Here is a 25500-nt window from a genome sequence, read left to right on the forward strand (position 1 = left end):
GCCTTACTCAGTTTATCGTTAATCAATTGCGAAAGAAAGTTCTGTTCTGCATCATGTCAAAACGGAAAATTAAAGTACTGTCATTAAGTGATAAACTTAAAATAGTGAATGCGTTTGAATCCGGAAAATCGCGAAATGAAATTCAGAGGGAGCATTAGCGAGAAACTCGGGTTAGTGAGAAACCTCTATAAGCGAGAATGAGATTGTGCTCCCTTGAACTCTCGCTTATCCAGGTTTGACTGTATATATATATATATATATATAGGTATATCCATTTTCTATAGTCAATCCAAAGAATAACAGAAATATTACGAACATACGAATTTACACTTAATTTAATTACGACATTACGAATATTATTAATAAATAAATAATAACGAACAACCTACTTAGAAATGCTAACTAAACGATCAAGATATCATAACATAGATTCCACTATCCCCTTTAAAAACAGAGCTCGATGTCAGAACATAGAAGATTATTGTTAAATGGTTGCTGAAAATCGTCTCTTGTCACGAAAGGATCAGGCTATTCATTTTATGGGACTTCAGAGATTATTTCAAGAACCGAGTAAAATAAAAGTAACCGCAGAATGTCCCTTTGGGAGGCTTTATTTGTAGCTACACTATTACATTGATTTCACGCTGAATTTCATTTATTTCACATGTTTATTTTCTTTTGATGTTTATGTTGAGATCCATTATTGTAGTAGAATGATCTATTTTGTTCGCTATTCAATCGACGTAAACAAGAAAAAAATGAAACAAGATGTAGCATATATTGCAATATTCTTATATACTATTACATTATTTACCTTAAATACTAATAATTAGGATATATGTAGTTTTGAAAGAGTGTAGATCTTAGTTAGATCTTAGAATACTTATTATTACCATAGCTTTATTTTTATTGAACTTACGTTCGAAAAAAACGACTGGTAAACAACTAGCTGTTCGATTTTGATGAAGACCGTAGACTTTCGTTTCTAAATTATTTAGCTACTTTATTTTCTTCTTTTATAGTATTAGCCGCCATTAGTTAGATAGTCTGTAAGCTTAATAAAAACCTCTCGCCGCCGTTGAACATTAAATTCCGAAGATCTGTACTAGACGAGAGCTACTAGAATTGCATTAGAAATATTCAGCAGTCCCCGGAGATAAAAGAATTGTAGCCTCCTAGTGTCTATCACACTCCTAGACGTTATTGCCTGCTAGAATACATCGCCGTGTCGTTTGATACGAGACACTAATAGAATATTACTCGTAAATAACGTACCGTAGTACTAAACTGTACTATCTCCCTCAGCCCACTGAGTTTCTCACCGGATCTTCTCAGTGGGCCGCGTTTCGGACCTGATGGTAGATTCTGCGAAGCATTGCTCTTGCTAGCGCCAGTTTTAGCAACAGTCCCGGTTTGAGCCCCGTGAGCTCACGTACACGTCAAGGAGAAGCTGAAATAGCCTCTCGAGGCTATCAGCATAGGTAGGACAAAAAAATACTACCTCCCATGTCAGGATGAAAATTTAAAGTAATCTCGTCCTATTCACATTTCAATGCATCAACATGATTTTTGATTTAGAAACATTACATATCACGGTCTTGGTCTGTACTTGGATTGGTATCAAAATTAGGCTAAGTATCATATAAACCTTAAGCTGATTGTTCACGGTTGAAATTTCTGTGTGGTTTTTTTTTCTTCATATTTTTGAAACAACTTAGTACTGATGGAACCAATTAAAACTTCTCGACTCTCGTTAATGACTCTATCATTATCTTCTTCAGAGCACCCTCTAAATTAAAATATTCTTAAACTAAAATACTTTGAAAAGCGTTTTGATCTGCGAAAGCTGTCTGGAAAATAATTGTTATTTGCGCTATTAATTTTAAATAACAAAACATTGAGACACGGTCTCATGACACAGCTGGCATAAATAGCTGGAGCTTATAGATGTCACAAAGTGGATATCACCACCTTGGGACATATTATAGTCTATAAGTCTATAAGTCTCAGCGGCATTGAGTAACGGTTGCCCCTGACAACTGGAAAGTATGATGGCTTCGCGACAGGACTGGTGGTAGGATGTCTTCTGAGTCCGCACGGGTAGGTACCACTGCCCTGCCTATTTCGCCGTGAAGCAGTAATGCGTTTCGGCTTGAAGGGTGGGGCAGCTGTTGTAACTATATTTGAGATCTTAGAACTTATATCTCAAGGTGGGTGGCGCATTTACGTTGTAGATGTCTATGGGCTCCAGTAACCACTTAACATCAGGTGGGCTGTGAGCTCGTCCACCTACCTAAGCAATAAATAAATAAATAGAAACAGGCTGGTGCTTCCTACTTCTGCAGGCTCAGTATATTCTCTCCAATCAGTGTGATATGATTCTCAAAAAACACTGCTACTCATTTTGAGCTCAAGCTTGTCTCGTTAGGCACCCATCTACTACGATTGATAAATTCGCGTCCGCCGCCACCGGGCCTCTACTGTAAGCCCACCCTTAATTGTCTTTTACAATGCTTTCGAGATGAGATTTTCGAATTGGTTCATTTAGGTCGACACAACACAGACAACGCTGATCGCATACTTGTTTATAAACAAGAACCAAAACTGAGCTCTTTCATTTATCGACCTCATTTAAATACGTGTCTTTACCAACGTAACGATGCGTGTTTTTCGTTTATTATTTCTAATGAAGGCTGCTTTGAAAGATTTATTTCGACAACATAGTCAAATTCAGTTTTGGTTTTGGTAATGTATTTATGGAACTGTATGCTAATCAAACGATGATAACTTGAGTATGGCTTTTCTGGATTTCCTTTCTATGATAAATATTCAAATGATGATGTATTGTGTTTCGATGATCATGCTTAACGATAACTTTGGCTTTCTGTCGCATCACCTCGTAAACCTGTATTGAGTGGAGACTGCAAATTGGCAAACGTAATACAGGGTGCTCTCAGGCTCAGTGGAGTAACGATAAATGCAGGGTACCTGGCAAAAGCTAGATAAGAGAGTTTTTTTACTGGTGGTAGGACCCCTTGGACCCGCACGGGTAGGTACCACCACCCCACTTATTTCTGGCGTGAAGCAGTAATGCGTTTGGGTTTGATGGGTGGGGTAGCTGTTGTAACTATACTGAGTCCTTAGAACTTATATCTCAAAGTGGGTGGCGCATTTACGTTATATGGGCTCCAGTAACCACTTAACATCAGGTGGGCTGTGAGCTCGTCCACCCATCTAAGCAATAAAAAATAAAAAAGTTGGAAAGGCCTATGTCTAGCAATGAATTGCTATAGGCTGATGATGAAGATGATGAAGATGATTATGATGACGATGATCACGATGATCACACAACATTCCCGAAGTTCCATGGTACGGATGAAATGCCTGATTTGGTGACACTTTTCGCGTAAACAACTATTAACTACCGTTATAATATTTTTAATTTAATCTCTTTCTCTTTCCGTTGATAATCCTCAATACTAAGGGTCGGGACCTCGATAAAAAACTTTCTCATGCACGATCTTGTACCAGCTTAATCTATCCTCGGCTGCAGGGAATGAGGTTTTGAAGCATTGAGGAAGTTTATCTTGTACTAATTATGGTAATGTCTTCATTTTAAGAGTCGAATTCTGACGAATTCAATTCTGTAGAAGAAACACGCTGCATTCATTTTTAGACGTTGCTTTATCCTATTAAAACAAGGTAGTACAGTCCGGCTGTATTCCACGGCGAATAATTTTAAATAGACAACTGTTTTTTTATATTTTTTTTATTGCTTAGATGAGTGCATGCCTTTCTTTAAAATCATCGCACATTGATAAAACTCAAAAAAGCCGATGTGCTTACCTACTAAGGGGAGACAGAGAATTGGCTCTACCTCATCATAGACCCTGATCTCCCGCAAGACACCTGATTGGTGATGGATAGCAGACCCTAGACCTATAAAAAAACGGAACTCAACTTCGTGAATGAATACCATAAATTATCTGAAATACATATAATTTCCACTATAATATAATCCACTATAGTATAATGTCCACATGTCCATTGTAATAAATAGGCAAATTTAAATTTCAAGAATTATAACAATGCTTAATTTTTTGTTACAGCAAAGTGAAGAGCTACTGAACGGTATATTTTTCTTCGGAATGTCAAACAGTCTAGTCAACCCCATCATATACGGGGCTTTCCATTTGTGGCCGAGAAAGAAACGTTCATACCAGCATAGTGACCGGTATGTTGAATAAATTCATAAGTATATACATATAAATGATATTTTTGCAGCTTTACAGGGGAGCCACACAAAGCTTAAATTTTGGAAAAAATATCATGCAAAAAACATCTTCAGCTATTTGAGTGTGGTAAACCTAATTGATGTACAATAAAAAATAACGAGAGTTGATTGATAATACTACCAAATAAAACGGAACTTTAATTACAAAGATAAAACTCGCGTATTAAGCGTCTATAAACGAAATCGCCTTTCTGCCCTCGATATATATTATGTATGTGTATATATGTTGAATAACTTTGATAATCTCGTTGTGTAGCTGATAAACTTCAGTACTTTATTATTTTTCATGTTTTGAAACAGCTTAGACACCTGACAACATTCTGCTTATCTCTCTTAAGCACTTACAGTATATTTTTGGCTAGTAGTACAAGCCAATAAATACCAATTTTAAAAATACCAATAAATATATAAAATATATATAAAATACCAATTAAATACCAATAAATATTTACAAATAAATTCAATGTAAAAGTTAGTAAGAAACTACTAAAATATGTTAATAACAATAAATATTTAAATGTTAAACTATTTTTCTCAAATATTATTTGTCACAACACTAAACAAGTTCTTTGCTACGAAGCTAACGTGACACTACTGTACAGAAAACCCATTCTTCATTCTGAAAAGTTTCTGTATTTAATTTTCAAATTACGCGCTACCAGCATGCAATACTGTCTCAAATTACAAATGGTATTTAAGAATCAGAAATTACTAACATCTTTCAGTAACAATATTTCGTTACAAGCTCACACATGTTTCGTGTCCAATATTAGTGACATTTGCGGACAAATATTGTAAACTAATTCTGTTTGACCTATTGAAGAAATTAATGAATCTATGATATTGTTGAAATAATTTTGAATAAAGTTTTCATTTATTATTTTCAAGAGATAGACATTTTATTGCTTCTCTTATATTATTTAGGAATTCACCAGAGCATAGTTGGACCATACCATTTAGGATCACTATGTTTATCCTCAGTCTGTTTTCAGAGATCTTTTTAGCCTTATAACGTCGGGATTGGAATGAACCTGGTGTTTCGTGAACACTATAACATTCTTCAAACGAGATTTGGGTAGAGCATTCAGCCTTAGACAGTGGATTAACTGTGTCCTTGGCATTATCCACGTTCATGACTGCATACTCGCCTGCCTACGAATTAAGAAAACTTACATATCTGTGGTATCATCTTATTGTCTTTCATTAAGTGAATCACATAGAACCATTTTTTTACAAAGCGTCAAATAATTACATCAAAATACATTAGCTTTCTTTACAACTCATCCTTTTGGCTATTCGATGTTAGACATAATATAAACTGTCCAATATGTTTTGGCATTATTTCAAATAGTAAATAATGTCATAGCCAAGTGCCCGTTCCAGATATTTATTACAGCATTAACATAATATTGTGATATAAGATCATATTTATTTTTACCATCACTTCAGACCCTTGCAAAAGTTTAGTATCAACTTTTAATGCTTACGGGAGAAATTCTCAGGACTTCGGGTCCGCCATTAATGTGCCTCTCGCTTTTTTCACGGCACATTAAGTCCTTAAGTATTATTAGATAATACTTTGGAGGGTTACCATGGAGCAAGAGTTTCGTATACCTTTTAATGGTTTGAGTACGCCTCTTTCCTGAATGTAATGTGGTGGGGTAATGTCTTAGATAATTTGTTATGAGCTTTATAGCAGCAACAATATTTGGAATACTGTGATTCATTGGAATTGTATTAGCCTTAACTTATTATCCTACCAGATATCAGTTGCAATCTGAATCTCTCATTTCCATCATAGAGGTCGATTTTTATAGCTTTGGTGGGTTATTAACATTTATCAACAATGAAAGTGCATAAATTTAGAAAAATAAAAATAAATAGTTAGATGTGTTTTATCCGGTTCTTTCAAAAAGTGTTTCGAAGCGTCAGTATCTTCCCACCATTTCGCCAAAACACTATCTCATATTATTTAATTCCATATCATTCATTTTTATCCCATAATCAATTCAATTTTGTTCCATTCCGATGAAATTTAATATGGCAAATAATGTAATATACGTTTAATTAATGAAGATTTAACTAAATATATCAAATCTTGAAAAATATATAAAAATATTTCTAATACAAATTCAAATTCAAATTCAAATTCAAAATCATTTATTTCAACTTGGATGTCATCAAAAACACACTTGTTGAATGTCAAAATGTAAAAGAAAATGTTAACTCTACCACCGGTTCCAAAAAAGCCACAGTCCTGAGAAGAACCGGCGAAACAAACTCAGCGGGCTTTTTTATGTATTTTCTCAACTATTTTCTTCTTTTTTTTTTTTTAAACATGATAACATATTTACAGTATACAAAAAGACAAGTCAAAAAAATACAATTCAAATAAATAATAATAATAATGAAAAATGAAAAGGCCAGGAGCGAACGCCTCATTCCCACGTAGTGCCATCTAGTAAAAAATCCTTAACTTTATAATAGGCCTTGTTGCACAAACGTTCCTTGACAGTTTTCTTAAATCTATGAACAGGTAGTAGTTGAACGTTTTGTGGGATCTTGTTGAAAAGTTGTACACCCAGCCCCCTGAAAGAGTTGCTTATTTTCTTAATTCGAGCCGCCGGTAACGCAAGCCTATGTTTGTTCCTAGTGTTCACATTATGCAAATCGCAGACTCTGGGGAATTCTACAATGTTTTTACGCACGTACAATAAATTTTCAAAAATGTATTGGGACGCTAAAGTTAGAATTTTGATTTCCTTAAACTTGTCCCTCAAGGATTCCCTCGGGTGCATATTATAAATAGCACGAATAGCCCTCTTCTGCAGGATGAAAATCGTTTCGACATCGGCAGCATTGCCCCACAGCAAAATGCCATAGGACATAACACTATGAAAATAACTGAAATAAACTAGACGTGCCGTATCTTCATCAGTATACGTTCGTATTTTTTTTACCGCAAACGCTGCAGAACTAAGTCTATTCGCTAACTTGCATATGTGAGGACCCCACTGCAGCCTGGAATCAACTGTTATACCAAGAAAAACTGTCGAATCAACAAGCTCCAGTGTCTCTCCACTTACAATGATATTAGTGTCTACTTGTCTAACATTGGGTGTGGTAAATTTTATACATTTTGTTTTTTTGTTATTTAATAACAGATTATTAACACTAAACCAATGTACCACGCGCGAGATAGCATCATTCACATCGTCATAATCTTCCAATTGTCGTTTAATTTTAAACAATAAGGATGTATCATCAGCGAATAATACGACCTCGTGACGGGTTTCAATAAACTTTGGTAAATCATTGATATACACAAGAAATAAGAAGGGACCCAATATGGAACACCCATATTAAGTAAGACACCGGAAGATCTCTTTCCTTTAACGTCTACCTTTTGGATTCTTCCGGATAAATAAGATTTAATAAGTTCTAATGAAACGCCCCTAATACCATAATGGTGTAATTTCCTCAACAATGTATTATGCTCAACACAATCAAAAGCTTTAGATAAGTCGCAGAATACCCCAAGGGCATTATGCGATTCCTCCCAAGCCTGAAAAATATTTTTAATAAGATCTACACCTGCATCAATAGTCGAACGACCTCTAGTGAATCCATATTGTTTGTTATGAAGCAGGTTATTGGAATAGAAATGGTTCAAAAGCTGTTCCAAAATAATTTTTTCAAAAATTTTACTCAATGTAGGTAGTACTGAAATGGGTCTAAAGTTAGTGGGGTCAAAAGTACTACCAGATTTAAACAGAGGTATTATTTTACTATATTTCATTAGATCAGGAAACACACCATTATAAATACAGTCATTAAATATTGTAGCAAGGTAAGGTGCGATTATATCAATAATGGATTTTATAACCTTAATTGATATTCCCCATAAATCACCAGTTTTTTTAATATTAATGGTCTTGAAATTATCAATTATGTCCTTTATAGCAATATTTGTGAACTTAAAGTTAACACTGCATTCATCAACATGATCTTGCAGTAAATATACAACAACAAAGCTCACCTTATAAGCTCAAAAGTTAATTTGGATGTGTATAATATTATTATATTCACAAAGACATCTCGTTTAATAAGATTACACAAAAATATTTAGATCTTGATAAGATAGACTTAATCTAATAAATAGAATATTATACAGGGAGAAACATTTTTAGTGTGAATGATTGTATATGATTCGGATATCATACGTGAATCTAAGTAGCATAGGATTTGTGAATGGCAGATATATTTTTTTATATGAAATGATTAAATTGGTAGAGATACGACAAAGGGAAGATCTTACATCGAGCGGGTGATGTTGCTCCGTAGACCGACGGTCCAAATATTGATGTTCGGAACTTGTATATAATAATAGGCTAGCTTGAAAATGTCGTAAGCGAGATTCAGCCATCTCTCAAACATCTTACGTTCTACCGCCACAAATTATTATCTTAATACATTAAATTAAAAAAATTAAGGTATTATAATATCAAATTACCTTAAAAATCAATAAAAAATTATTAAACATGGTTGCATGCCTAGAATAGAAACAAATACTTTCGTATTTGGATCGCCAACGGGCATTTACTCGTGATAGGGCGTATTGTAAGCCCATATGGGTAAATATCACCACTCCTCTTATTTCCGCTGCCAACATATTGTGTTTGAAAGGTGGAAAAATCCTAATTCAATAAAATAGATACTTCGATGTAGGTGACCGAATTCACGATGCGATATATGTATATATGGGCTCCACTAACTACTTCACTTTAGGTGGCCCGTAAGCCCATTTATCTATCCACGAAATTTTGGTAATAACAAAAAAGTCGTCGACGATCTAAAATGTATGAAATGCCATTAATAAAAGTCAACATAGCCGTCAAGTTAAATTAGAATTTACGATACATTGAGTGCGAATATGTCGGGAACTAAGGTGATATAAAGTGAAGCTAATTTATTTTGGAGTGATTTAAATTTTTTGGATTCTGATTCGAAATTAAGAATAAACTTTGATTATGTGTCCAATTTTTTGACGTAACTAAACCAATACTAACCAAAAGTACATTTAGTTAATGAACGCTTCAAATGCGTTTGTAAAGTATGAAATGTGAAATATAATATATCGTGGCCTAATGGATTTGGCGCGAGGTATTGTAAGAACGCATTGGTATGCCCTATTTATTACGGTAACGAAGCAGTCAGGCGTCCCAGTTTGAAAGATGGAACACCTGTTATTGAAAATTCGACCAATAAATGTCTCACGTCTCAAGATCAGGGCGGCATTCACTCTCTGATGTTTATGGATCGAGTAACCAATTTCTCAAAAACGAATACTATTAGTACAAAGCGTTATGTCATTTCACGACGATGGTAAAAGCAGCATAAATGTATTTCATGAGCTGCATTTGATGCTATTTATTGGTTAGATTTTTATTTATATATTTGTTTTTATTGGTTAGATGGGTGGACGAGCCCACAGCCCACCTGTTACTTAGGGGTTACTGGAGTCCATAGACATCTACAACATAAAAGCCGCCACCCACCTTGAGATATGAGTTCTAAGGTCTCAGGGTAGTTACAACGGCTGCTCCACCCTTCAAACCGAAACGCATTACTGCTTCACGGCAGAAATAGACAGGGTGGTGGTACCTACCCTTGCAGACAAGAGGTCCTACCACCAGTAATTACGTAAATTATAATTTTGCGGATTTGATTTTTATTACACGATGTTATTCCTTCACCGTGGAAGTCAATCGTGAACATTTGTTAAGTAGTTAAGTACGTATTTCATTAGAAAAATTGGTACACACCTGCGGGATTCGAACACCGTTGCATCGCTAGATACGAATGCACCGGACGTCTTATCCTTTAGGCCACGACGACTTCAGTTTACTATACAGTATATATCTATATAATATCCACAGTTTACTATAATATCTTAATTACTTTATTTAGCATACTAAGTGTTTGGGCTTGGTTCTTTTTTATTTATATTTTTGAGCGCAATCGATATGATACTTGGTAGTAGGTAATATTTTTAGGAACTCACCGAAAGTCTGTGTCTTTGTAGTGATAATATTTGTAGCACTATCTTCATGGAGTGGCCACTCCTGTCTTCTTTCTTTGTATCTTGATGAAAAGCTTTTAGTTTTTTAAGTACTTACTTAGCTGCACTCAATATTCACCACTTTTTTGCGATCGCACAATTTTGATGCGCACGATTCAAATTCAATTTAAAAGTGTCATTGATATAGGAGGGGAAAGGGGCGGGACTACATCGATGCGCTCTCAGTTACGTTCCAAAACATCAATGCTAATTATCCATTGCAGATAGCGTAAACATGCCCCCCAGTTTGAGAGAGTAAAGCTCTTTCAAAGTTAAACACTATAATAATATATGAAACCTACATTATAAATAATCTTATTATCTTAGACTTATTACTTTTATTATTCAATTAGACTATTAAATTACTACTTAATTATATTTAATTAGATTTTGTGGACTGTATGTATGTAGAATTATATCGAACCACTACTGTGTTGGTAAAGGATAAACCTTAACAACAGGTCTACGATAAGTACCAGTTTTCGTTCTAACGTTAACCACCCTTACAACTCCATCACGACCCGGAAAAGTTTCCTCTATTATACCCAATGGCCAATTAAGAGGAGCACTATTTTCAGATTGAAGCAGTACAACTGTGCCAGTTTTAATAGGAGTGCTATCTTTTTTCCATTTATTACGAACTTGTAATGTATTAAGATATTCAAGTTTCCATCTTTTCCAAAAAGACTGGACCAAACTGTCTACAATACGTTTCCTTTGGATGAGATTAGAATGTTCCGTTATCGTTTCTGAAGGTAGTGATTTTAATGGTGTTAAGTTTATAAAATGTGCAGGAGTAAGAGCTTGAGGGTCACATGGATCTGAACTCAAAACTGATAGAGGTCGCGAATTTAATAATGCTTCAATTTGAGCAAGTGTAGTCAACATTTCTTCAAAAGTGAGAAGCTGATTACCAATTATTTTATTAAGATGAGTTCTAACGCTCCGAATATTACCCTCCCATATACCGCCAAAATGAGGGGCTGATGGTGGGTTGAATTTCCAATCTATATTATTATCACGCAATTCATTTGCAAATTTATCTGCATACTGCTCAGAGGAAATCAATTTATACATTTCCTTGAGATATGAGTGAGTTCCCAAAAAGTTTGTTCCACAGTCGGTATATACTACTTTGATTGGACCACGCCGCGCAATGAAGCGCTTGAACGCATTCAGGAAAGCTGCTGTGCTCAAGTCCGTTGAGAGTTCTAGGTGAACTGCCTTGGTAACTAGACAAATGAACAGACAAATATACGCCTTTTGACTACGAACACCACGTCGCCTGTAGGGAATAATACGTAATGGGCCAGCGTAATCTATACCAGTGTGATAAAAGGCCTTTGTTTCTTGAACTCTACAAGCAGGTAAATCAGCCATCAATGGACATTGGTTTCGGGGATTTGCTCTATAACATATATTACACTGCTGTACTCGCTTTCTTATTATATTCCGAGCAGAGAGAATCCAGTAGTTTTGGCGTATCAGAGACATTAAGAGCTGCGGTCCGGTGTGCAAATACTTTTTGTGATAATAGTCTATCAAAAGGTTCACTACATGGTCACGAGCGGGAAGTAAAATAGGGTGCTGACTATCAAATTCCAAGTGAGCATTCTCCAATCGCCCGCCAACACGAAAGATACCTTCGTGAACAAAGGCTCTGAGCCGTTGAAATGCAGGCGGTAATATTTTGCCAGACTCCATATTCTTAAGTTCTTTATCAAAGTGAACTCGCTGTACGGCCTTGATGATATTCGTTTCGGCCACCTTTAAATGGGAAATATCAAATTTACTCGGTACCAATTTAATAAACCGGAGAACATAAAGTACAATACGGACCAGCTTGGGCCATGATGAAATACGACATGCAAGCGTGTATAATATATTGTCATTCCGTGCATCATCAGTTGTGAATAGCATGATAGCTGGTTTCATTTCTAGAATATCAGTCATCGATGTGGCATCAAAATTCTTAACTGGCCAATCTGAAATGGGTAGATGAGCAAATCGGGGTCCACTGAACCAAAGAGGATGCTCCATCAATTGTGATGGTGTTAAGCCGCGTGAAAGACAGTCTGCTGGATTCTCTTTACCCGATACAAAATAAAAGTTTCTGGGGTGTATTTCATCCTGTATCTTTGTTACTCGGTTGGCTACAAACGTATGCCATCTAGCCGGTGATGAGTGAATCCATGCCAAAGCCACGGTGCTATCCGTAAAGGCAAATACATTACTTATTTTACAGCGATGAGAATAGCTGTCAATAATTGCTCTCATCAACTTTGCGAGAATCAAGTTACCGCATAATTCTAGTCTTGCCAATGACACGCATCGTAACGGCGCCACTCTGGATTTGGCACAAACAAGCGTAATAGTGAACTTATTTGTTTGTGGAAAATAAACATGTAAATAAACGACACCTCCATAGGCCTTTTCAGATGCATCAGCAAATCCCAATAAGCTAACTATGCACTCCATAACAATGCCAGTATGTCGTGGTATTCTAACATTTTCCAATATTGGCAACTCAGACACGAATCGATGCCAAGCTGCTACAATTTCAGGGCGAGGAGTTTCATCCCAATCTATATTATTAGCCCATAGTGACTTAATGATGAGCTTGGCCCATAGTGTAACAGGAGCTACGAATCCCATTAAGTCCCAAATTCTTGCTATAACTGATAAAATATTTCTTTTAGTACATTCGCGGTTCCGTAAATTTACTGTGAATGTGAATACGTCTTCGGCTGGAAGCCAGTTTAGTCCCAGTATTTTTAAATAGCTATCTGGACTAAATTCTATAACTTCGAATTCTCTATGTGAAGAGGGTATTTTAGAAAGAACCTCTGGTGAGTTACTTGAAAACTTTACCAAATCAAAACCACCAGCATGAAACATTTTAATAAGTTGATTAGAAAGTTCGACCGCTGTTTCTTCATTCGCACAGGAAGTAGCCAAATCGTCAGTGAAAACGTCACTGTCAGCTACTGGAGCCGCGAGAGGAAATTGTGATCCCTCGTCCGTCACTAACTGGCGCACAGTCCTGATCGCAAGGAACGGACTACAACACAAACCGAATGGCACACGTGTGAATTCGTAAAGTTTTATCTCCTCGCTTGGATCAAAGCGATACAACATTCGCAGGAATTTCCTATCTTCGTCCTTTACTAAAATCCTCAAGTACATTTGCCTAATGTCAGCACTAATCGCTACATTAAAAAGTCTGAAATTTAAAATTATTCTAAAAAGGTCGTTTTGCAAATTCGGTCCGACTTGTAATATATCATTCAGTGCCAGTCCCGATGATGATTTCATACTGCCATCCAATACTACCCGTAATTTTGTTGTACTTTTATCTTTTCGAATGATGCCGTGATGTGGAATAACATACTGGAGTGAGGACTCATTTATATTTCTAGAACATGGGTTTAAATATTCCTTTTCTAAATAGTCCTTAATGACTTTATCGTATTCTTGTCTCATTTCGGGTTCCAATAGCAGCTTACGTTCCAATGAAAGATATCTACGCATTGATGCTTGCAATGAGTCACCCAGCTTACTAGGAGTATCTTTGAATGGTAACGAGACAATGTAACGACCTAAGCTATCACGAGTAGTCGTTTGTCTATAAAGGCTTTCACACTCCTCTTCCTGTTCCGTGTATGTCTTGACGTCTGGAATATCCTCTAATTTCAAAAAATTACCAATACAAACATTATTCTCATTATCCAAATTGTCCTCACCAAAGGTGCAATGTGTATAGTATGAATTATCTATCGAGGGAGCTAATACCGGTGCCTGGCCGACTATTATGTAACCTAATGAAGTCTCAATTGCTACAGGTTCACCGGGGGCCCTAGAAATTATATGAGGTCGTAAAATTCGAGAGAATACATCGGAACCCACAATCAAATCTATACCACTAGGCTGTGAGAATCTGTCATCAGCTAGCTTAATGTGTTTTAGATAATTAAGACTTGAAGTATCGATCTTTGAGGTAGGAAGTTCACCTGTAATTTTATTGATTACCAGAGGTTGTATTGTAATACGCACTGATTCTTCAGTACAAGAGCAAAGTGTTAGACAACAATATCCTTCAATGGAATTTTTCACATCACCCACTCCGCACACTTGCTTTGTTTCGGAAGGATAAATTGGTAAATTAAGTCTCTTACAAAATTCAAGAGTAATCAGATCTCGTTGCGATGCACTATCTACCAATATTCGGGCAGTACTCAAGAACGTACCTGAATTATCCATAATATTGCATATCGCTGTACCAAGCAATATAGTTTTAGTGGGCTGTTGATTACATACCGTCTTAAAACACTGCTGTTCCAATGCGCATGCGCACAGTGAATCTGGCATAGCGTTGTCTTGATCTCCGTTAGTGTGGGTGGCAATGTCTACTGATTTCGGTGCTTCACCCGAATCACCTTTTCTAATAAAATGTAACAGCGAATGATGACTACGTGAACATGAACTACATTTTTCATTTGACGAACAATTTCGAACTGTGTGACTGGTACTTAAACAATTGACACAAAATCGGTTGGTTTTGATGAAAGAAAACCGTTCCTTTGGTGTAATTGATTTAAACTTAGAACAATTTTTTAACTGATGGTACTCCGCGACACCACAGAATATGCATCTCTTCTGTTCGTGTACAACAAATGTTTTCACATTATTATTTCTTATATTACGAGGTTTGTTTGAATTACTTTGTTGAGAATTATATTTATTCATTCGAATGCTATTGTTATTAGATATATTATAAGCACGTTGTAAAATATGGGACTGATTACGAATATAATTTATAAATTGAGTACAAGTGGGTAGTTTATCAGAATCAGAGTAGTTCATTTCGAATGATTTAATTAATTCTAAACTAATCTTCTTACAACCTAAATGAACAAAAATAAAATCTTCAAGACATTCTAGTTTTAATTGTTTTAACGAGCTTACTAATGAAGAATATTTGTCTATGTAATTTTCTAAGCTGATCGGGTCGGCATCGTTAGCTACTGGAAGATTCAATAACGTATCAAAATATGACGCCGCCAAGACTCGCTTATCATTATATTTATTCACTAATGTTTGCCATAAAACTGAATAATTTTCAGCAGTGGGCATAAACCCTTGACAAATTAATTGAGCATTACCAGTCAGTTTACCGATTAAATACTGAATTTTTTCACTATCAGATAAACTTTGATTTTCATGGATTATAGATTTAAATGTTTCATAAAATATAGGCCAATTTTGAAGTTCACCATTAAACGGACATAATTCTAATCGCGGTAATTTCGGACACTGTCGGTAGGTCTCAATTTTATCCTCACCAACAACAGTGTTCGCCGTATTTTGCGTATTGTGACGCAACGACATTAGTTCCGAATATTTATATTTTATGCGAGAAAATAGCTCATCAAACGCCACCATTGACTCGTAATTGGGTTCTGTGGCGTCTTCATTTGATGCTAATAAATCATTAAGATCGTCCAGTGACTATATGAATTCGGTACGCATCATATCTAAAGTACTACCATTCGACATAAATACATCCACATTGCTCTCATTTATTTTAGTGATACTGTCATAAATGGACTGTACTCGAGAGTAATATGCATTAATTTTACTACGCATCTTACGTACATTACGATCAAAAAGTGATTGAGATTTAGAAGTAGTAGCCATTTTAACTAAGTAGTAACAAAGAAATTTAAACAAAATATTCACCTATTAATAGTTTTTTCAAGTTGGGGGTAGCCGCTCAATCTATGTGCAACGGTTAAATTATTGTTAAATATCCGGCTCGAAGTGATCAAATATGTTTGGGCTTGGTTCTTTTTTATTTATATTTTTGAGCGCAATCGATATGATACTTGGTAGTAGATAATATTTTTAGGAACTCACCGAAAGTCTGTGTCTTTGTAGTGATAATTTTTGTAGCACTATCTTCATGGAGTGGCCACTCCTGTCTTCTTTCTTTGTATCTTGATGAAAAGCTTTTAGTTTTTTAAGTACTTACTTAGCTGCACTCAATATTCACCACTTTTTTGCGATCGCACAATTTTGATGCGCACGATTCAAATTCAATTTAAAAGTGTCATTGATATAGGAGGGGAAAGGGGCGGGACTACATCGATGCGCTCTCAGTTACGTTCAAAAACATCAATGCTAATTATCCATTGCAGATAGCGTAAACACTAAGTATATCTCTTTTTTTTGTTGCTTACTTAATACATAAAAGATTCGCGTTCGGTTCTGCTTACACAGAATTGTAATGAAATTGAATCTATACTGAACTAAATCGATAAACTTTGTGCGAATAGTCCTTTACAGGAGCCATTAACGGTAGCGTGTGATTAAGTCTTTAAAGCCAGAAATCGATTTTTTCCAAAAACGATTAAATATGCTTGAAAACTTTCTTTCTGGATACGAACTGATGAATTTACGGCACATATAAATCTGTTATTTGACTATCGAAGCTGTGCTGCCAACACCAATAAATTAGCAGACTTAAATATTTTTTTAATTATATATTCATGTCTAACAATTTCTAATTTAATATGTACACACGTATTAAAATTAGAAATTGTAGGACATGATTATTTAGTAAATAAACTTAAAAATACTTTTACCGTTTAATTTCGCGATTTTATTGTCTTATTAAATATTTGATTGTCATGTCGGTCAGTCGTTCGTGACCACGGTACTGTAAAGAACACATGCAAAACATAGGAAGTAATCTACCCGGACAAAATACAATTTCCAATTATAAGTGTCTGTATTGGAAGTTATGGATAGGTTATTCGTGAATAATGAAAAGTACGAACAGTTTACATTTAATCAAGAATTTTTATTTGAATCAAGCACATAGGATATGCATTCTTTATTGAAAAGGATTACGTTTTGAGAAACGTCCTTGTGTCCGAAAGAGTCGTCAATAATTTATAGCCTTAAGGAAACAATATTTATTTTATAATGAGGCCTGTGCTTCTTTTCCCACGCATGGAATTTGTTTTTGTAGGCCTGACCGTGGTGCTCGAGAAATTCTAATAAAAAACGCTGAATTATGACTGCAATCCACTTCAAAGTCATTAGAGCCTAATGTTGAAGTTACAAAATTATAAAAGCTAATCTTACAAACTACGGCTCAATTTTGTACAAAGAATTCAACAGTATGAAAAAAGGGGTGCGTGCACTTATGTACGCGCGTAAGAAGTTATACTTTTTTTTTATTAATTTTTTTTTTTTTTGTTTTAATCAATTTGAAAAAAAATCGATTAAACAACATCCTCAAACACGCATATTGGACATCCCTTTTCTTGACATTGTATAAATTCGGTAATTCTCGGTACGGTTCGGAAAGTTCACCTGCGGCTATATTCAGACTCGCCAAGTTACGTCGGTCGTATTGTAATGAGCGATTTACTGGGCAACTTCATTCTGTTAATTTTGTGTCACGGTGCGTGCGCATCGTAAAATTTCACTCTCATCAATTTTTCATAACGCGTCTAAAGAAGTATAACTTCAATAAAAACTGAAATGCGAATTATCGATTTTTTTCCGATGCTCTTCAAATAAACACGATATTAAAAATCGACTATTATCTCCTTATTCACACGACTAGCTCCCACCCTAGCTGTCGAAAATTGAGAAAATACGATAGAGTGAACATCATCTAGCCTCAGCACGAAAGGTCATAGGGTATATTGGTAGCCAAGATAAAACCATAAAACCACAGATAAAATTACAAGGATATTGTCATCAAATAGGAACTTGATATTTTTATGATACATTTTATCCTGTTCATAAAAATTCGATCCTTTTTTTTCGTTCGCAAGAAAACGAGCTTGTGGCCAATCTGATACTGAGTGGTCACCGTTGCTCGTGGACATCAACAATGACAGATCTGAAGGGTATACTTCGAATTAAATTTCTACATACATACAGTATTTTTAATATTACATTACATTGAAGTAGAAAAGTGTTATTAAATACCCATTACAGGAAAAATAAACATTTAGTTACCTGGAAAATTTCATATAACTATTCTCATGATTAATTGCGGTGCTGTTGTTGCAAAGGAAGTAATCTAAATAAATTATGGATAAGAAGAACTTTTATATTTTAAGGGGTTGAATGTTTTATTTTTGTGTCGTTTAAATTTTAGTCATGCGATAGTTTGTAGTGTTTACTGCTGGCAATATATCCAATATTGTAAGCTTACTACGAATGGTATCGTTTCGCCTGAATTTGGCGCGAAGCAGTTATGCGCTCTGGCTAGATCGGTAGGAATTATTCTTGTTGAGTAATATTGTTACGCCGGTAAGAGTAACGCCATCTATCGCCGAATAGCCGAACGAATATCGAAGGATCTAGTAACATCTAGACCGCTCGAGGAGTGCAACGCCATCTATTGTCAGATAGCGGAAACACATAATACTCGACTTTTGTGGAATATTCCCGACGATTCTAGGAATTTCGTTTCGACTATAAAAGCGTTGCAGAGATGTTACGCAGTCTGTCCCACCCACAGAATCAACCCTGCTACTCTCAAACCTGCACCTCGTCACCCCTGCCTCAATAGGCAAGGAGATCTAGTCCGGGCAGAAGGGTTTCCCCGAGGCCCACTCCGCGCTCCCGCAAAGGGACGCCACGCCCCGCACGACACGCAGTTAGTTAGTAATCGGAACAGCGAACGGATCAACTGAAGCGAAGCGAACGAAGCGAATTTAGACTTTTCAAATGTTTGTGAAGTGTTTTAAGTGTTCTAAGTGATAAATACAGTTTTAAGTTGCACTTTGGTGGAACATTTATTTATCCTAAGCCCCAGCGCGTAACAATATGTACAAATGAGATTTCGTCTAAAAGTACGACGGACTCCGTTAAGCACTTAACATTAGACGGGGCATGAACGTCTATCAAACCAAAGAAATATATGCTATTTTGTTTAGTAAATATTCACGATTAACTACAGTTTTATCCATTTTTCCCATCTTTACAAGAAAATAGCATTAACAATACAGAAAAGAAAATGTAAAAATTGCAATGAATATAAAGCCTTAGGTGTCAGTGGTTACTGTCAAATTTCAGTTGCTGAACGAAAACTAAATAGTTCTAATAAATAGTCGTCGACGGTAGCGTACGCCACCGTGGTCCGTTGGCAGGTAACAGACGACCAGCTTCAGCGACAAATTAATAACAGTATAACTTTTTTTTATTGCTTAGATGGGTGAACGAGCTCACAGCCCACCTGGTGTTAAGTGGTTACTGGAGCCCATAGATATATACGACGTAAATGCGCCACCCACCTTGAGATATAAGTTCTAAGGTCCCAGTATAGTTACAACGGCTGTCCCACCTTTCAAACCGAAACGCATTATTGCTTCACGGCAGAAATAGGCAGGGTAGTGGTACCAACCCGCGCGGACTCACAAGAAGTCCTAACACCAGATAACTATACTTCTTATTAAAAAAAAACCGATAGAGGGGATAACGAGTTTGGGATTCGAATAATTCCACAAATGTCTGATGGAGAAGGCGATGGGAAACCGTTGTAATACTTTCCGAAGACAGTCCACAAATACTCAAAGTAGTTGCTAGTCACGTATACAGGCTTTATTTAGCTAATAAATTGTAATGATTCACATGAGTGAACACGAATTCTCAATTTCGCCTTTTTCCTGTTGATACCGAATATCGTTTCTATTTTGAAATATATATTTTTCCCCTTAATTTTCTTCGTTGTAGTTTGAGATTTTATACCAGAATGAACAAATTCTTATAAAATTATATGAAAACGCACGCGTAATTCATTCATGAGCACAATATGAAATCGAATGTGTACTGGTTTTTACTGGTGGTAGGACCTCTTGTGAGTCCGCGCGGGTGGGTACCACCACCCTGCCTATTTCTACCGTGAAGCAGTAATGCGTTTCGGTTTGAAGGGTGGGGCAGCCGTTGTAACTATACGTGAGACCTTAGAACTTATATCTCAAGGTGGGTGGCGCATTTACGTTGTGTATGTCTATGGGCTCCAGTAACCACTTAACACCAGGTGGGCTGTGAGCTCGTCCAACCATCTAAGCAAAAAAAAAAATAAAAAAAGTATTGATGTGTAGGTATGTGAAAAAATGTTTTTTCTATACTTGCACTGTGAGACTTTAGCGCCCCTGCAACATAGCAAAAGTTCAAAAACCATGTCATTATTAAGTATTTGTTTCGTTTTAATTACTTCTACAGTAGAGTTTTGCTTTCATAGTAGTTATGCACTTAAATAAATATAAATTCATCGTGAAACGAATAATACCAAGAAAACAATACTACAACCCACGTGATAGTGTAATTGTGGTGATTACAAAAGCCGGTACAGCTATGGTTGCCATATTGGAAAAGGAAATCTTTTATTCTATTCTATTTTTGCTTTAAACACCCAGAGATATTCAGTCAAAATACTAATTGCATTGGGTAAAAATTTAGCTATTACTCGCACAATGTTGGTTAAATCTTTAAGAAGCTTTGTCCGAAAATAGACACCGCTACTAATTAGACATAATCTATATAATACTTTCATAATAGGAACTTTTTAGGAGAAAAAAGAAGTACTTTGTTTGCATTTTATTGAGTCTTGTATCCTTTGTGAAACTAGATAGTTATAATTAGTATTCTGGTAAAAGATATATAGGCCCATCACAGCCCACGTGAAAAAAACCTCTTTATGCGAACAAAATGAGTTTCTTGTGTGATAAACCACTTTAATTGTAATACATTTATGTATGTTGAATTGACTAATATATTTTTATCTTTACAGAGAATCGGGAGGTCATCATGCATCGATCCTTCGTCGTGGTGATAACAACACATCATCCGTTAGATTGACGACAATCAGATCTCTCCGGTCTTCGGCAAAATACTCGAATGGACAGAACATTAGTTTGTTATAACAAGGGCGCAAGCCAGCAATGGCTGGTGTGATCCTCGAGGAAACCCTCACGAACAATGATATCCCTTTAAGCCAAATCAGTTGTGTGTATTGTTTAGAAAAAAACAAAATGAGGAACCGGCTTAAATACAACGATTTTTCTGTCTAAATTACTTTTTTGAATTGTGTGAATTTCAGATTTTTTTGTTCAGTATTTCCTAGAATAAAACTGCTTTGTTTCTGAAACTATTTGATAGACATTAAAGTGAGTAAGTTACCTAATGTTAAATATTAATTTTTGTATAAAATTTATTGTTATAAATAGATGTCTAAAGTAATCAAATAAAAATAAATGTAATTAGAACTTAAATAATTGACAAAATGGCCTATCTATATACCTGCTTGATCTGCATACCATATACATTTTTGTTTCAAAGAATGTATATTTCTCTGTAGCTGTTAAAGAAGAAGGCATTTTTTTAAGAAAAAAAAAACAAGCAGGAACTTCATAACTTTAGTTACTATTAAAGTTCTAGTTTGTTATCTAGGTTGTGTTTACATTCGGAACGCGGGCTTAGTTCACTACTTTGTGCGTGTCTAGCTCCTTTTATTATCTTTCTTTATAAGAGGAGCGAATGAGATATAGTACGACAACTAATATACCTGAGAGGCATTTTCCTGAAACCGAATCGGTGTAATGATAAAAATTACATTGTGAAATGGAATTCCGTAAATAGAACGCCTAATTCCAGAACTAACTTAAAAGAAAAAGAAAATGAAAATATTATATGTTATGTACATATATTTGACTTAAATATTGTATTGCGTCTTGTTTTTTAAAAAAAACTAACTTATTGAAAATTAGTGAATTGATTTATTGAGTATCGATAAACAAGTAAAAAATATACAATCGATAACAACTCGCGTGTCGTAAGTCATTGATGAAACTATGCCTGAACTTCCTGAACTTCAATAAACTATGCAAGTTTTAACACACCCAGATAAGTGACACATAAAAACATAGATTACAAACTAAAAAAATTATCTAAAAACAATATTTTTTTGAAATAAAAAAACATAACAAATAATACCACCGATTCACATATTATCGTTATTTAGTAATGTAAATATTGTAAAAAAATACCATAGCCGAATAATTTAAAATGGTAATACTGTGGTGCATGAAATAAATTTACGAAATCTACCTCTTTACTTGTAAACATAATAGCTTGTTTAATCTTGAATGATAATATTTGAAAATAAGCTCAACTAGGTTGCTGGTGGAATTATGTATGTGAAACAAACAAATTATAAAAAGATAGCCGGCTAGATGAAAACTAATTCAACGACAAAAAATTGGAATCTCTTTATTTCGTGAAAATTTTATTGAATATATTATAAAAAAAATATCGGTTCATTGGGTGTTAGTTAAATGATTAGCTGAGCCTGTTGATGACACAATTCCGCTAATAAATAAAATTGATATTTTTTTCATTGCGGCAAGGTGAAAATTGCGTGCGGCGAAGGTGCTAACTGCGGTGACCCCATAGCCAAAGCCCGGACTTTGACCTCGGGGGGGATTGGACGCTTGGGCGGGAGTGCAGCGGAGTCTTTTAGTGGGTAGGGCCTGTGTCCTCTCCCAACATCTGCGGACCGTCCAGTCTCACATAAACCGCGCGCCTCCTAAGTGCAGAGATCGCGTAGGAGGTTGAGCCACTGACCCATCTGACCCCTAATAAACAATCCGGTGGAAATGGCATGTCAATTACAGTCATAACATTCAACGCTCACTTGTCTAGAAAACATTTTAGGTTTGTACTACTTCATAGCATTGGAGACATATCTCGCGACATTACTGCTGAGTCGAGATACTTTTGAAAAGATAAAATGTAAAGTATACATGTGAAGGTTTACAACGTTTACTGTCAGTTGGAATGTAGCTTATCGTGAAAGATGTTTGGTGTCTCAAACTGCCTGAGGCACTGCCTAATTATTATAAAATTAGCTATTCGGATTTAGCTTGCATTGCATTACGTGACGTCATTACTTAAGTAAGTGAAAAAAATACTTTTAATAGAGAAGAAAGCGAAATAGGATTAAGCTTAGTAAGATTTTGGAGTGGAATATGTAGAGATTTGTTAATGCAAAAAGAGATTAAAAAGATTACTCAATAATGTCAGATTAGACGGAGTTTCCTTTTTAAGATACAAACCTTCAAGATCGATTCTTAAATTGATCTGTGGATTGACTCTAAATATTCATACCTCGTTAAGAACGACATGAAATGCTATACTTGATTTTCAAGTTATGTTAATAAGTAAATGAGTTCAACCTCAATTGAAAGTTCAATTAGACAGATGTTCGGATAGATATATATTATTATGTTCCTGGTTAATACTTTAAAACGAAATGGTAGGAAATTATATAATACTAGACCGATCAATTGAAGGACCGAAAAAGGATTCGTTTTACTTACGGATTTGCTCAGAAGACATTTAAGGCTACCGCTAAGTCGCAGAAACATTAAGGAAAATCGTTTCACCATGACAAACGTCCTCAACTTTGGAATATGCAAACACCTTTTAGAGCATTCGTCTTGGTTCGATCTTTCGGTAAATAATCGATCTTCTCTTAAAACGGGCACCGGTTTGTCTAAATAAACAAGTTCTTTACCTACCATGACCGGGATTAAGGAACGACAATATTATTATATCCAAATCATGAGTGTAACATTGAGTCGTAATTAGGAGCCGTACCTGATGGTAGGACCTCTTGTGAGTTCGCACGGGTAGGTACCACCACCCTGCCTATTTCTGCCGTGAAGCAGTAATGGGTTTCGGTTTGAAGGGTAGGGCAGTTGTTGTAAATATACTTGAGACCTCAGAACTTATATCTCAAGGTGGGTGGCGCATTTACGTTGTAGATGTCTATGGGCTCCAGTAACCACTTCACACCAGGTGGGCTGTGAGCTCGTCCACCCATCTAAGCAATAAAAAAAAGATGTATGGTGACATTCTGTCGTTATAATTGTCGGTCTTATTAATGTACTAACTTAAGCTGCTGAGAGATTGTTTGCTCGTCATTTCTTCCCAGCTATCAATATATATGCGGGAGTTACTTTTTTTTGGAAACATTAATTTTTCATCAATATTTAAGTGTGGAAAAACAAAATTTGAATTATAATAGCTACACAATGATGATGAAGGCGCCATTTTTTATTATTAACTAAAGCTCTGTTTTGATTCGAAATTTGAATCAGAAATGTATTGTTTGTTAATGTTGTAAACGCGTATACCGTTTATATATTATAAATAGCAATAATCGGTGCATATTACAGTATTGAGTTGTGTAAAAAAAGTTGAAATCGTAGTCTTCTATTTAGATAAAATAAAGTGAATTAAATTAAATTTAATGGCAATGTAGTAAAGCGAAATGAATCTGCCTGTGCGTATTGTTTAAGTGTTTTAAATGTTATCATAATAGAATCTAGTCGTTACAATGTTTCTATCGGCAGCTTAGATTAATTATTTAAAATTATATAATATAAAAAACTCAGCATAGATGTTTTCGCATATATAGTGATCTTAAATTTTGTAACTTTATAAAATAGAATATTGTAAATACGTTGTAATAATACATGTGTAGGAATTATTAGAGAAAATTAAACTTGGTTTGAAACTTTTGTGTATTCATTGTTTCTTGTTCTTAACAAAAAAAAATACTTAAATGGTATTAGCCAAAAGCTAGAACAAACAAGTTTTAATAATACCAACTAATTTGAGGACATGGCGATAAAAAAATAATACTTACTAACTACACAACGATGGACATTGTAAGAATGCTATTCGAAGGTACTAGTAATGTGGCGTATTGCAAACCCTCATAGCACCACCACCTATACCACCACTAAGCGCCACCATCCTACCAATTTCTGCAGTGAAGTAGTCAAAAGGTCAAAAGGCGTTAAAAGCCGAGACCAAAGCAAATTTTTTTTAGCCAAAAGCTAAAATAGTGAAAATGTTACCGATGTTGCTTTATATAAATAGTTTTTTTTTGTTAATCATTTCTTACTTTTATAGTTAAATAATTTATAAGTTGTATTTATTTATGCCTACACATTTGTACTTAACGTATTCACTTAATCCCACAATGTAT

The 25500-nt window shown here is 35.3% G+C and overlaps 1 protein-coding gene across 2 annotated transcripts in view; it reads left to right on the forward strand.

Annotated features, from left to right (window-relative positions):
- NGR-A21 (neuropeptide receptor A21) overlaps positions 1-25023 on the forward strand; it is a 117854-nt gene extending 92831 nt beyond the window's left edge. The window contains 2 exon segments of one of the 2 annotated variants that reach the window (NM_001134247.1): positions 4110-4234; positions 21235-21629. In NM_001134247.1, the coding sequence (NP_001127719.1) occupies positions 4110-4234; positions 21235-21367 (258 nt within the window). In that variant the 3' untranslated portion in view covers positions 21368-21629. 2 annotated transcript variants of the gene reach the window in all.
- The last annotated feature ends 477 nt before the right edge of the window (positions 25024-25500 follow it).

The sequence above is a fragment of the Bombyx mori genome, chromosome 21 (assembly GCF_030269925.1).
Source record: "Bombyx mori chromosome 21, ASM3026992v2".
NCBI classification, from domain to species: domain Eukaryota; kingdom Metazoa; phylum Arthropoda; class Insecta; order Lepidoptera; family Bombycidae; genus Bombyx; species Bombyx mori.